The sequence below is a fragment of the Macrobrachium nipponense genome, chromosome 12 (assembly GCF_015104395.2).
Source record: "Macrobrachium nipponense isolate FS-2020 chromosome 12, ASM1510439v2, whole genome shotgun sequence".
In the NCBI taxonomy this organism is placed as follows: Eukaryota; Metazoa; Arthropoda; class Malacostraca; order Decapoda; family Palaemonidae; genus Macrobrachium; species Macrobrachium nipponense.
In genome coordinates this window covers 52,727,258-52,742,409 of record NC_087205.1, presented here as the reverse complement: position 1 = coordinate 52,742,409, position 15,152 = coordinate 52,727,258, and the positions used below count along the sequence as shown (strand labels likewise).

The window sequence follows — 15,152 nt, the reverse complement described above, 5'->3', positions numbered from 1 at the left end:
GATAATTCAATGTGTAAGGTCAAAAGTGGGCCCCTGTAAAATACAGGTCTGTATGTCAGAAAATACTGTTAATTTACTTAAATACCTAGCTCAGTCACTCAAATGTGCTAATCATCACAGCTGGGTAGTGCTGGTAGGTTTGCTTAGAAAGCTCACTTCGCGACATACTATTTTATATATGTACAGTTGCATTTCTGCCACTAGTTACAATATATTACACTATTTCTCTTCTAGTGTTTGACTTCTCAATTTCTTTCATTCTTCTTGCTCCAGTTTTAAGTATGATATTTAAATGGTTTTAAATGACCTAGCATGAACACAATAAAGAATTTCAGTCTAGGTTGGGCAATCCTCCTATACACTCATAGAATTCAAGCAACTGATCTGGTAGGCAAGCTGAATCTTGTCATGTTTGACCCAAAATTATGAAGAAGGGTGAGGTTGGCCTCCTCACTTGGGAAATAACCTATCTCAACTTCTCACTGCTGGGCCAGATCTTGGAGGACTGATTCTTCTCATGCACTCGAGGTCCAAGGTACGTATATATATGCTGATCTCCTAGGGAAGCAGTATATTGAAGATACCAATTTTGTTTCTTGCACACAAAGAAACCAACAGATGAAAATTGCTAGCAGACATTCCATCCTATCAGATAATTTACATAAATTCTGGTTTCTAGTCCAACTTTGTGCCAAAGAAAAGCACATGTAAAATATAACCATCTCTGTAGGAACACTCTTCTTACCACATATTAATAAGAGAGGCTATTGGATTTAGTGACAGCCTTTCATGAATGAGCGATATGTTTGATTATTGCAATGATATCAATACTTAATTTGTGTTTACTGGTACCACTCCAAACTTGGCAAGTTTTGATATTGCTGATGAATACTTGAAGAAGATACTTGCCGAAAGTTCCAAGCCTTCTAAGTGAAATACAGAAACTTTACCATGGCTGTCACCAACAATAACATTCTGCAAGAGAAATTTGAGGATTACTGTCAAGATAATCTAAAGACCATTTTGTTATTAGACATGATGAAATGTACTAGGTACTGATGTGATTACTTGTAATGGGTAGAAAAATATGACTATTGATTACTACTTTATAGAATTTTTCATTAAAGTATACGTATATATAGTGCATATGATGGTTATCTACATACGTATTTATCTTTTATAAACATGCTAGTTTCATCACAACTCCATCAGTCAAATATATGTATATTCAAGGTCTTCACATGATCCAGACACTGCAGTCTTTTATCTAACATAAAGAAGAGCAGTAGCAGCACAATACATACATTACTTGGAGCCTCAGCTGCCATATGAGTGATGCAGTTATGATGAAACAACCAAAATTTTCATAAACTTAAACTGGGGTTTTTTTTATACTAACTCATCAGTCAAACCCACTGATCAGCCTTATTTATAGATGGCAGTTAAAGAAATGACAAAATCAGTGACATGAACAATTTACTAAAAGTAATGGCTGGTTTTGTATGCAAAAACAAATGTTTTATAGGCACTTCAATATTTAGGGACTTTTTAATTATTTAATTACCTATTAGCATACAGCTTCCAATTAAATATGAGTCAAGCATTTCTTCCCCAGTCAGAATTACAACACATGGACCTGGGTTTTGTTTTTTTCCATTCTCTCACTAGTGACCTGAATGCTATGGAACAAACACACAGGAGGGAAATTGACTTGAAATTCAAGCTTCCAAAGAATGTTGGTTTCAATCTCCCCCACAGACCCCAAACTGTAGCAGTAACTGACCATGACACAGAGCCAGTGATTTTCCTGGGGGAGACGCAACTCCCCCCCCCCCCCCCCCCCCCCCCCCCCCCCCCCCACCCCCCCCCCCCCCCCCCCCCCCCCCCCCCCCCCCGATATTTAAATGGCAAGTCACGACTCACGACACTAGCCACCATGCCAGTACAACCGGCTCACTAAAGTATTTAACAGTCATCAGGACAAGGAAAATAAATTATACTACATAACCATTTACAGTATATGTACTGGTCTGATTACTCTGTGGCAGTTTTTTATGGCTTATTATAATTACATTACAGTACCTTTAAAATACTTACTCTTGTGTGGGGGCTGAAAGCAACAGAAGCAGCTCCATGCAAGTTATTAGTAAGTATTGGTGCATGGGTAGAGAGTGAAATATCCCACACATGCAATCCTCCACCATGAACTGCAGCAAGTAGGTTGGTATACCAGGGACACCAGCATGCATCAACGTAACCTCCTGCTAGTGTCTTTAACAAAAAAATGGAGAGAGGAAAATTATTAGTAAAAACTCAATAGATATACAGTTCATGTAAAAATAGATTATTGTGCATATTAACGGTTCAATTTTGAAATAAGGATAAAATGTAGGGATAAAATATGAGCAGTAACAAGAAAATTTCAGTGTGTATTATACTTTATCGAGAACATCCAATAATCATTGAACATCCCATAACCATTTACTATACTATCTATCAGCTCTTATGAAAATGATCAAAACTGGATGCTACACTAATGCACAATGCAGGAGCTTGAGTCGTGAATGGGGAGAAATATCATGAGATAGAAATACCAATGAACGTACATAACACTGTCTTTTATACTTCCATATAGAACGATTTTGTTAAGATATTAGTCTCTAGTTTATGCTTGCCTTCCTCTGAAGACACTGACATTGTATCCAAATACCACAGATTGTCAAGTAGTTCAGAATAATTTCAGGTTGCAAGTTGAAAATATGTTAAACAGATGTAAAGTGAAAGCAGTAAGAAAATATGAACCATTGGAAAAATTAAATACACAAAATATATTACAAATACGTACACCTTATAAGAAAGTGAAGTTGTATCTTACGCAAATGGAGATTACTACCGTATATGTCAGCCAAAATGCTACAATGGCACGGAATCTTAGCATTATAATCACACCTTTTTCAAAATTGCCTTAATTTTTTTTCCAGTATCCATGGTTCTCCTGCATGAGAGCAGAACAGGCATTATGCATACATCATTAGTATAAGTTTACAATCCTTTATTTGAAGTTCTGAAAGCCAAAAAACATTTTTTTTTTTTTTTTTTGTGGAATGTACAGCCAGTTACAAAAGCGGTGTCGCCCCGCCCGGCCTGGCTCGGAGAGATCGTGCCCTTCTTGCCCTGAAAGTGGCCCACGTTCAAACAACCGATACATAGTTAGAGTAGTTCGAATGGGAGGAGGAGCGAAATTACGGTACTCAGCCAAAGGAATGCATAAATTAATGAAATACTATATATATGGACAAAGAGAGAGAGAGAGAAGAGAAGAGAAGAGAAGAGAAGAGAAGAGAAGAGAAGAGAGAGAGAGAATGGGGGCGGGGTGAGATGTAGTAGAGTACAAGGAACGGTAACGAAAGAAATTCATACAGTGTATGGAGCGAGAGAGAGAGAGAGCTTTTATTTCTGTTTAGTTAATCTGAGACCTTCTGTTTTAAGAATATATTATCTTATATTTTTTGGAAAATAATTATTATAAAACCTTATCACATCGTATTGTTTTAAATCGTTATCCTATTTTCTATATAAAAAGCCTTAAACATTGTTGGAACTGACTGTTCATATTAATATTATTTAGACGGAAATATAATTTTTCATTATCTTATAAGCAGCTGTATTCCCTCTCTCTCTCTCTCTCTCTCTCTCTCTCTCTTCATCTGTTGTTCTGTGTTCCGTCTTATATCTCCTGAATCTACTATATAATAATGGTAAACGTTTGATATGTTGATTTGGATGTGGCCAAGGATCACAAAATCGTAAATGGCTACTCAACCAACTTGTGCTTGGCTGCATCTATTTTTGCCCTAGATTAACTAGACTATAATTACCCATATTACCAATAATATACGAATCTGGTCCCAAAGATGTTACACACCAGGTTTTATAGCCGTGGGTTGTATGATTCATCAATTTTGGAAGGGTAATATTTTATTAATCTATGCAAGCAACACATTACAGGATATGCTAATCTAGTACCACAGGATTTGCATTTGTGGCATAACTTAATTCAGTTACCAGTATATTTGAGTGTGATGGGCCACTTGGCTCCGCCTCTCGCAACCATCGAGGCTACTTAATAGAGAGTATTTTAATCAGCTATATTTTTTATATTATATTATATTTATTATATTCTTTCTGAAACTCTTGGTGAAAATGAATTATATGAAATGAATCGCAGTGAATGTGTGCATCGGTGCCTTATATAATGATGGTGGGGTATAAAGGATGTATACTATTAACATATTATCTAGTGTCTCAAATTATTGGGTGACAGTCTTTAAAATTGGGCAGATCGGTCACATCTTAGCTAACCTGCCCCCCCCCCCCCCCCCCCCACCTCCCCAAACCCCACCCTGGCTCACGCTTTCTCACTCACCCCCTGTCTCCGGCTCTCCGCCCTTGTTCGTCGCTTCAGCAGCTAATGTCAGACACACCTTGTCGGTGTTCTCCCACCAAGCTATTCAAGAACCCATTAACTTTCGATATCTCCTGTTCATTCTTTCTTTTAAATATCTATGTTTTTAATTTTGATAATGAAATAATTGTAAATATTTGGAAAATATAATAGCGGGGGTAGAAGGAAATAACAACGCATATCAACATTTATAAGGTGGTGATCGTAATACCTTTACCGATAAAAGTTAATATCAATGATTCTAACTCACCATGACGACTGGCACATAGCGTTAAATGGTTACTGAGATCATCTTTGTATATTTATTTATTAAAAGGAGATTAACCATATACATAACATATATATATATATATATATATGTATATATATATATATATATATATATATATATATATATAATTTATAATATAAAAAAATAGAACAAAAATATCTGAATTTTATTTATAATACCTATTTTTCATAAAAACGTTAAAATCCTAAAAAACAGAGAAACTTAGAATATAAATCTCATTAAAATTACTTCAGTTTTCTTGCCATTTTGATTTGATGATTCCCATGGAGAAATTATTCGTTTTATTTGTTTCAATTAATTATTTTCCGATTCACCATTCCAAATTTCCTGTCATTTTTTAACCATAAGTCTTCTTAAATATAGTTACATAATCCATGTCAGGAAGTTTAATATCGAGGTGTGGTAAATGTATGGCCGATTTAGCAGCGACATCTGCTTTCACATTACCGACAACTCAACAAGGGCCTGAATCCAGCATATTTCAATATTTACCCCGCGAGAATATAGTTGGTTGAGGAGCTCTTTAATTTGTAATATCAGTTGATTTGTGTGTGTAACCTTTGAGGGCTTCTATGACACTTCTTGAATCGGAAAAAATAACAAATTTGGGATTCACCTTATCCTCAATTGTTTTAACCGTGTCAATTGTCAATAAAATCGTTGATAGTTCAGAAGTAGATACTGATGCTTTACTAGGTAATGAGAGCCGACTTGTTTTGTCTGAGGATACTGCAACACAGCCAATCTCCATTGAAGACTTAGAGCCATTAGTATATATATAGCATAGCGAAGTCCATTCCTCTGAATATGTTCCAAGGTATGCTGTTTATGGTGACTCGGCGTATAGTTATATCTTTTTGATAAATAAAAAAGATGAGAGCATATTCTTGTTTTCTTTATGATCCAAGGAAGAGGAAAAAAGATGGTTGAATAAGATTAATTCTAAAGTTTGTTGATTGTAATAGCCTATTCGCTCTAATTGGGAATGGTGGTTCATGATTGTTTATAATACATCGCTTTGAATAAAGAGTTTCTTTGTTGGAGAATTGGTGGATAGGAGCTTCAATGCACTTCGCATTTTTACAAAGTCTCGATGTAAGGACAAATGTGGCTCCCCACTTTCACATAAGACTGAGATATTAGAGGAAGATCTAAATGCTCCACTGCAAAGACTAAGGCCTCGAATATATATTGGATCTAAAGACTTTAAGGTAGCTTTAGATCCTGATCCATATATTGGGCTACCATAATCTATTCTAGATAAGACTAATGCTTCATAGATCATCAGTAGAGTTGATCTCTTTGCTCCCCATATTGTATGAGGTTGAGAGCATTATTAAATTTAGATGTGATGTATGACATGTGCGCTTTCAATTGAGGGTGGGTATCGAATATTAGTCCCAAAAATTTTACCTTATTTATCCTGGAATTGGATTTGAGCGTCGCCCAATGTGAGATTTATATCCTGGTTTTGCTTCCATCTGCTATTCTTAATAGGAACAAAATTATTGTTTTTTTTTTTTTTTTGACTTTTTTTCAGCTGAAAGTCTGAAACCAACAGAAGCAGTCCAAACTTGTATTTTGCGAGTAGCGTTATTCAGAATTCTTTATAAGTGACGAAGATTATTTGACGAGTAGTATATTGCAAAGTCGTCCACATACAGACTACTTTTCACTCCCTGTGGCATTTGAGCAACTATGCCATTACCTCCTAAAGCAGAAATAGTTCCATTTAAAGCACTACCCTATGGTACACCACAATCAAGGTTGAAAGATTCTGAATAAATATTGTCTATACGAGTTTGGAATGTTCTTCCACTAATAAAATTTCTAATAAAAATAGGAAGGTGTCCTCGAAAACTGTTGTGATGTAAGGATTTTAGTATTGAATGCCTCCAAATAGTATCTTATACCTTCTGGACGTCAAAAAATATGGCTACTGTGATTTCCTTTCGTTCGAAACCTCTACGGATATAATTTTCCAAGTGTGATAGAGAGTCCAAGGTGGATCATTCTGCTTGAGAGCCAAATTTTGAAGCTGATGAAATGTTGTCGCGAACGTAAACCCGGTTTCAATATATTTAAAAATTTACTATTTTTTCCAGTAACTTCCATGCCTTTGGAAATAGATGTTGTGTCCAAAGATGATTATAAAAATCTAATAGAAAGGCCTTAGCCAAAGGGGCTAGATTTTTTATCATATCAAAATTTATATTATCTTTACCAGGGGCCGTTGAACTACAATTTGATTATGCAAATTCCATTTCCTCTGTAGTAAATCTTTTATTGTAGAAGATATCTTCCGCTGTATCAAAATTCAATGGAATTGCTTCATCTTTTCTTTTAATGGATCGAAAGTGGGCATCCAAATTATTTATGCTGCTTATGTTTTCAATACTGTGTACAATAACATTTGAGATTGCCTGTGTATCATGATTAGCGAGCCATTAGTATTAATGGCATGGTCTGGCAGGTCTGCTATGCGAGCCATTATTTTTTCTAAATTTCTACCACACCTTTTGTATTGAAGTAGTTTCTGATATACTGGATAGATATTTTTGCCACGAATTTATCTTCCATTTAATTGCTTCGTTTCTAAATTTAGCAGATATCTTATTAAAATATGGTTTCATAATACTGATTTCTATGGCTATATCAACGAGTTTGTTTATGGTATTTCCCAGCATTAGGGGACCAGTACTCAAATTTTTAATCCTTTTTTTTTTTAAGTTTCTAATTTTCTTCTAATTGCATGCGTTTCATTCATTAATTGAGTTAAAGTCTCTGACCACCAAGGAACCGAGTGTCTCATTGGTCGGGCATTTGTCAGAGGCATAGATTTGTCAGCTGCTTTTATGATGAAGTTTTCGAAGAAATCATTTGTTTCATCCAGATCTTGTGTATAATTGAAGAGAGGCATTTGACCCGTATAAAATTTAAACTTATCCAAGTCAGTTTTATTTGTATTATAACGTTGAATACGAGTAGTTGGTTATCAAAATAGGGAAATGGCCACTGCCATATAGGTCATCTAGGACGTTTCATTCAAACCTATCAATAATATTGTTGGAACAGAGTTACATCTGTTGATGAATATGTTCCATGAGTTTTTGAATAGCAAGTGCTCATATCTCCCTCATTTAATATACAGAGGTTATGATCATTTATTATTTGTTCAATCTTGGAACCATTTGTATCAACACTAACTCAGTTCGCAAAGGGGATTGCGGGCGTTGAGGTCTCCAGTTAATATGAAATCCTCTTGCATATCTGGCAAATCTTTGGGTACATTTTACAGATCATAGTTGCAAGAAGGTTGATTATACATATTGTAAATGTTAAAGGTGTTATCATTCAGATGTAATTCAACTCCAGATAATTGAAACTGAAGTTTAATTATCGTGACATCGTCAGTTACTTTGTTATGAATATATATCGCATTTCCTAATGAATCAGAGTTAGGTTTCTGTTTAACTGCGCTACATTACTTTTTTGATTAGGTTTCGATTCTTTAAATATTACTTCCTGATGTTTACTTTGGCCTGTTGCACGCTTCTTTATAAGATGATCAACACACATACAACCAGTATTGTGTGTTTCTAGTTTACCATATTGGTTTTCATTCTATTTTTTTTTTTTTTGACAAAGTTATCGATTACATTATTAATTTTGTGTATATTCATGTTCTTAATATCATTCATTTCAGATAAAAAAAGTAATCATTGCACTCGCAAGAGATTTTGTGGGCAGTTTTATTCTCGGTTGTTTTGTGAGAAATCATTGATTTCCCAGTTATGCCTATAACTGGAGAAAGATTTATTTCTTCGAGGGGTGCATTTAATTGGATTTTCTTCAATTACTTTCGTGTCATAAGGATTCTTATAGACCTCGACCTTTACCACATTTTTAATGGCTTCATTATATTGCTATATTGGGTTTATATTCAGTGACTTGGAGTTGAAGCAATGTATCTGTTTCTTCAACAAGTCGATTTGGTACTTCAACCAACAAATCTTCCTTCATAATAACATTAGAAGAAACCTCTTCAGGTTCACCGAAACATTCTTCTTTATTAGACTTTTTTATTTTTATTTTGGAAGGGTTGGATTTTCAAGGACCCGTTTCTATTCTCTCAGGGTTAGATTTTGGGGGTTCAAGATCAACCGTATCCACTTCGGAGAGATTTTCTATATCTTTGGAAGTCTCCTTAGTTGTGAGTGTCCCAGATCTGTTTTATATTGGCAAGGGGGGTTTCTTGTTTATTTTTAACGTTTCGAGTGTCATTGCTTTTTGCATTTTCATTTATTATGTTGGTATACTTATGCTTAAATGAATAATGAGGCGTAGCTGTATTAGTACAAGAATAATATGGTCCACGGTGACTCGATGAAGAAGAGTTGGAGAGGCTATGATTCTGCAATTAGGTCTTGTGGAAGAAAGCACCGTTTTTGAACCAACCATCAGTCCGAATCACGTGGACTGGATAAAAATACTTGATTAAGTTGTTCCTCTGGTATTATTATTTCCCAAGAGTTTTTTCCTGGCGGCTCCAAAGGTAATATGCTCACTATTAGCTGTTTCAACTAGAGCCTGTTCCACTTTATATTGGTGACATTGTCTAGAGTTCGGAGAATGAACTCCCTTACAATGGAAATAAAATTTCTCTTATGCATTCAGAAGAGAGATCATGGTACTGAGCAGTTCAAACATCTTTTCTCATTGGTGTATCTGATACTGACATGGCCAAAATTATAGCACCTATAACTGCATGGGCCTTGGGTGAAATTTTTTGACATGGATGTTTAAGTGTCTAATTTTAATATAGTCAGGAAGATATGGTGTGGAAAACACCAATAAGATGGCATTGCTATTTCCTTTTAGTTTTTTAACAGTAGGAGGGCACATCTTCAGTATGGCCTCTTCTGAAAACTCACAGAGATCACCACAATAAATTATTCCCTTTGCATGGTTGAGGGTGTGGTGGGGAAACACACTCAAAATATTATCCGAAGAAGAGGATGTAAAATTATTTAATAATACTGCTTGAGTCTCATTGCCAGCTTTTATTAGTATATTATCGCCATAGTGTTTTAAATTTCCGTGTTGTGGGTTGGTATCAATTTTTTGTTTCTAGGTGGAGTGATCCTTTATTGGTGGAGTGATCCTGTTTGCCTAGGTCGTCAACAGGGTTTTCCTTACTCATGTTGGCAGAGGTCGTCAACAGTGTCTGGGGTTCGCCATAGGATCCAGGGGTAGAGGAAACATCATCAATAATAGTTTTTTTTTGGGGGGGATGGGGGAAGGGTGGTGGGGGGGAGGAATATTTTAGAGGAAGAAAATTTACAGACTGCATGTCACCTTACAAGAAACCTTATTAGCCATTCCACAAAATTAATTTCACTAGCAATGACACCAGTGAGAGCTGATCCCGAATGTCCACTCCATACCCTACCCTAAAGGGATGGTAGTATCACCATGATTAGAGTGGCTCAAGTGTAAGTCACCTGCTTGTATGGACAAGAGCATTTCAGGAACACAATCATTCCCACTTTAATAATGCGAGGGCCAATTATGGTACCGAGATAGTTCAGCATGCCAATGAAAAGATACTGACATTCTTATGGTCCAAACACTCGGGTATTTGGTTAGACAACCACAGCTCCCACAATTGGTTTCGAAAATAATTCCAATCCCAGCAATGGTATTCCTTCCCAGAAATCATGACAGTGAAAGGAGAATAAGAGGTTGGATAGCAATGGTGGGGGCAGAGAGGTTGGTTGGTAATTTTAAGAAGGAGGTTGAAGTAATAATAAGAAAAAGAAAAAGTATGAGAAAAATTTGGTGTCGAACTGAGGAAAAATCGTCTTCGTATATCTGTTTAATGACCATCGTTTGCATTAAAAATCCTTGTTTTCATACGAGGTAACGTGCCACACACAGCCATACACGATCTGTATAACACCCGTGGTCTTGACAGTCGTTTGTTTGCAGCCTTTGTGGAGGTTTATTCTAGTAATTATTATTTCTACACTTACGTAAGTGTTAGTCGCAGTCGTTGTGTTTATCTATATGGTTGGAATAACTGTTATAACATATAATGTTGTGCGCTATAATCTACATATTATATACTATATATTATATACTATATATATTTCATACTTATCTATGGCAATGTTTGTAGGGATGCCGGCGGCAAACAAAGACAACTCTGTTGAGCATATAACTCAAAGAGGGCGGATTATTGGTGAGTGGCACAGTCCAAAGGTGGATATTAAGGTGGCAGGAAGAGGGGACATGGGCAAATAGACCAAGTAGAGGACGACCACGTGTAACAACACGACAACACGACGAACAAATCATTGCAGTATCCAGAGCGAACCCCAAGAAAGCAGCGGTAACCATCATGCAAGAAATTGCATCTCCCGTGCACCCGACCACCGACAACGCAGAATACGTCCGCCTGAGGGAGCACCGGATCGGTTGTCATATTCCGGCGGTCAAAGAAGAGCTAAGGGAATGGCACCGTGACGCTCGTCTGGGCTTTGCTCTTCAACATCTCGTTGACGATTCTGATTATTGAGAAAGTGTCATCTTTAGTGACGAAACTTACTTTACATCGGTGGAGGCCACAGCAAGGCATGTTTGGCGACGCATCGGCACAAGATATGATGCTAGCAACATTCAAGAGAGAGCCAGGAGCGGCAGGGTTGGATGTCGAGTCACGGCCCAGGGGAACTAGTAAGGGTGAACGGCAAGTTGAATGCCAGGGAATATGTATTACTTCTACAAGATGTGATGCTGCCAATAGTAATAGCCATGACAATCCCTGACAGCGAACCCATCATCTTTGTCCAGGACAATAGCCCCATACACACCGCCCACATTGTGACCGAGTGGTGCAGGAGGCACCCTGAAATTCAGGTAATGGACTGCCCTGCCAAAGGCTGTGATATCAACCCCATAGAAAATCTATAGGGGATAATGAAACCAGAAATAAAAATGGGATCAAAACGGACACGTGATGCTACTGACCGATCAATGAGAGAGGTATGGGAGTCCGTGCGACGCAGACCAAACATCTGCGAACGCCTCATAGTTTCCATGCCAACCCGCCTTAACGAGGTAATAGTCGCCCGCGGTGGTTGGACCCGCTATTAACGAGGTCATTAATTTGTTATGTAGATATACGTATTCATACTCGTCAGGTGTATGAAGTTGCACATTAAGTATAGGTTATTTTTATTTTTACATGCAATAAAATATTCGTGTAACGAATTCAATTTAATTGTTACCCGTTACCCATGTTATTTCATTATTTTTTCATGTAATATAATAGCATCCAAATCCTGTACTAGATAGTATACCCAGTAATGTGTTCTTAGCATGGAATAATAAAATATTATCCTTGTAAAATTGATGCTTTGATTAATCATACAACCCCACGGTAACAAAACCTGGTTGTGAACATCTTGTGTGACCAGATTCGTATATTATTGGTAATACAGGTAATTAAAGGGAAAAAACAGATGCAGCCAACCCCAAGTTGGTAAAGTAGCCATTTATGGTTTTGTGATCCTTAGTCACATCCAAATAACATATCAAACGTTTACCATAATTCAAATAGTGGATCCAGGTGATATAAAACGGAGGGGAGAAGGACAGATGAGAGAGAGAGAGAGAGAGAGAGAGAGAGAGAGAGAGAAATACATCTGTTTATAGGATAATGAAATGGAGGATAATACAGTCTGAATAACAGTAATATGAATAATCAGTTCCAACAATATTTAAGGCTTTTTATATAGACAATATGATAATTGAAAACAATACGATGTGATAAGATTTCATAATTATCTTCCAAAATACATACGACAGCATATTTATTAAAGCAGATGGTCTCAAATATATCGATCAGATTAATAACTAAACAGGAATAAAAGTTATTAATCTGATCGATATATTTGAGACCATCTGCTTTAATAAATATGCTGTCGTATGTATTTTGGAAGATAATTATGAAATCTTATCACATCGTATGCAATTCTTGCGTTACCGTTCCTGTACTCTTATTATATCTCGCCTCTCTCTCTCTCTCTCTTTCTTTCTTTGTCTATATATATTTTATTCATTATTGCATTTTTTTGCCTGATTACCGTAATTTTGCTCCTCCTCCCATTCGAACTACTCTAACTATGCATCGCTTGTTTGAACGTGGGCCACTTTCAGGGCAAGAAAGGCATGATCACTCCAAGCCAGGCCTGGCGGGGTGACACCGCTTTTGGAACTGGCTGTACTATCCACTTGCAAAGTCAAAAGTACAGATGTATCTAAAATAATGATAATTTTAATCAAATTTGTTTTACTTTATCCAATTACTACATATGTATGTATACATCGCATTTATTACTGAAATATAAGATGATTGAGTTTCACCATCATCACTGCCAAGTGTTGCCAAATGATAGCTTACCTAGTATACTACCAACATCCTCACTGCCATTAGGTGCTAAATTACACCCAATTTGGAAATACATTTTTGTATATTACCAAAGCTAGGTTTAAAAAAATACACCTTCTTTTTTCATTATAAGTGCAGAAAATAATATATGAAGTAAAGGTGTGATTTTGCCAGTTTCAGAAGTTGCTTTCACCTATTCAAAAACATTTTGCAGCCTACATGTTATGTTTCTTCAGTTGGAGCTACAACCTGAAGCTTAATTTTAGTGGTAGTATACTTTCTTATGACCTCCTCCACTGTGTGAGGGATAAATAAAAATTAATTTTATTTTTACTCACAGAAGTTTTAACAAGTTGACAGCTATGAAGCAACCCTTAATAAATGCGTAATAGTTGTCATAACTAAAATCAGCGCACCGCCATGTCTTGATTTTGGGTACTTATGCTCTTGTTTAAGCCAGTGTTTTGCATGAAATATCAAATAGCTGTAACTGTAAGCAACATAATGAAGTATTAGACAAGCCATAAGTTTATCAAGTCTGGTTGAATATATGGCAGTTTTTGCTTTGGCCACCTGAACATTTGATTCCAGGCCTACTACTAAGTTAAAATATAGCATAGATGTACGTATGTAGTATGCCTTAAAAATGGAAGCTACCAAAACTGAAACATATAGGTAAAGCAAGTCTAGTCTAGTATAATCAACTTAACATGAAACTCGTACATAAAGCACAGCCTAGAGCATATGATGTGGGAGTATACATATATGGTCGCTGAGGTTCTTTTGATGCAGTATGTTTTTGAGCTTTGCAGAATGTTTTTGGTGGTAATAAAATGTTTAAGCTCCCATTAAAAAATCTGTGAAAACTGGAACCAAAATGCAGCTATCCCTAAATGTTTCAGGGTAAGGGAATGTGAACCTGTATTCACTTGGTTGTTAATGAGATATTTCTATTTCTCAATAGTCTAGCACTCTTTTCACATCATAAAAAGCTATTATTCATTTTCTTTATGCCACCTGGATACCTACTTCACAGCCCAAAATTAAATTGTGAAAAAAAAAAATCAATGTGACATACAGAAAAATTAACAACCCTACAATATATATATTGCTTTTTTAGCAAGAACCATCTCTGTTCAACAAAAATTAGACATTACAATGTCAATAAATACAATACAATAAAGAAGTAACACTGATGTTAACATATACAGTGTTACTGATTTTAATAGTTCAATTTGCCCTGTAAAACAAACACCACAAATATATGCAGAACACTAGTATTCTTCTGCATATCTAGTGTAACTATTTTAAAACACTTCTGACATCTTTGGACAAATTTCCATTAGTGCCAACTTGAATGATGTTAAGAGAATGCTGGTCATTACAAAGAGAGAGCAACTTACCTCTTGCATTTTGAGCACACATACAGGTATGAGTTTATCAACAAACCATACACGGATAGTATCATCAAGTGCTGCTGACAGGAAGATCGAGCTAACATCCTCTCCTGCAGTCCTCCATTCTACTCTTGTCACAAGAGCAGTGTGTCCCCTGTACACCGTTCCACAACGTTCCCTCTCAAATGTGCGACACTATGAATAGGAAGAAATCTTAAATAAAACATTTTAAATGTAAATCCTACAATTATCATTACAATGCTCTTCGTTTTTACATGGTATTGTATAGATTGTGTTGGATAGTACTAAACAATGTTGATAAAAACAGTAAGACACATTGATATAAAAAAATAAAAAAAAAATTTAAAAATGGTGGGTGTTACCTTCTCTAATATTGTATGAACTCTCCATTCTACATTTAGTTAATAAAAGGTTCTGTACAGGAAAAATTATGAACACAATGCCAGTTAAAACCTTTCCATGAGTTTTTCTTATTTGGAATAGAAGGCAGTTATATATACTGTCAAAAGTTCAATTCCTTTA

At 36.0% G+C, this 15,152-nt stretch overlaps 1 protein-coding gene across 1 annotated transcript; it reads right to left on the bottom strand.

Moving 5' to 3' along the window:
• Positions 1-6: 6 nt before the first annotated feature.
• On the bottom strand, positions 7-14,942 carry LOC135225004 (dynein axonemal intermediate chain 4-like). The gene is made up of 3 exons (XM_064264293.1): positions 14,616-14,942; positions 2,098-2,271; positions 7-975 (listed from the first exon to the last, which is right to left on the bottom strand). Exons 1-3 carry the CDS (start codon positions 14,622-14,624, stop codon positions 832-834), a joined length of 327 nt encoding a protein of 108 aa, XP_064120363.1. The 5' UTR covers positions 14,625-14,942; the 3' UTR covers positions 7-831.
• Between the last annotated feature and the right edge of the window lie 210 nt (positions 14,943-15,152).

Excerpts from the sequence above, each read along its gene's own strand:
- LOC135225004 (XM_064264293.1), bottom strand. Across the intron at positions 976-2,097 it reads CTTTCAGCCCCCACACAAGA|AATGTTATTGTTGGTGACAG; the intron begins GTAAGTATTTTA and ends TTTCTCTTGCAG.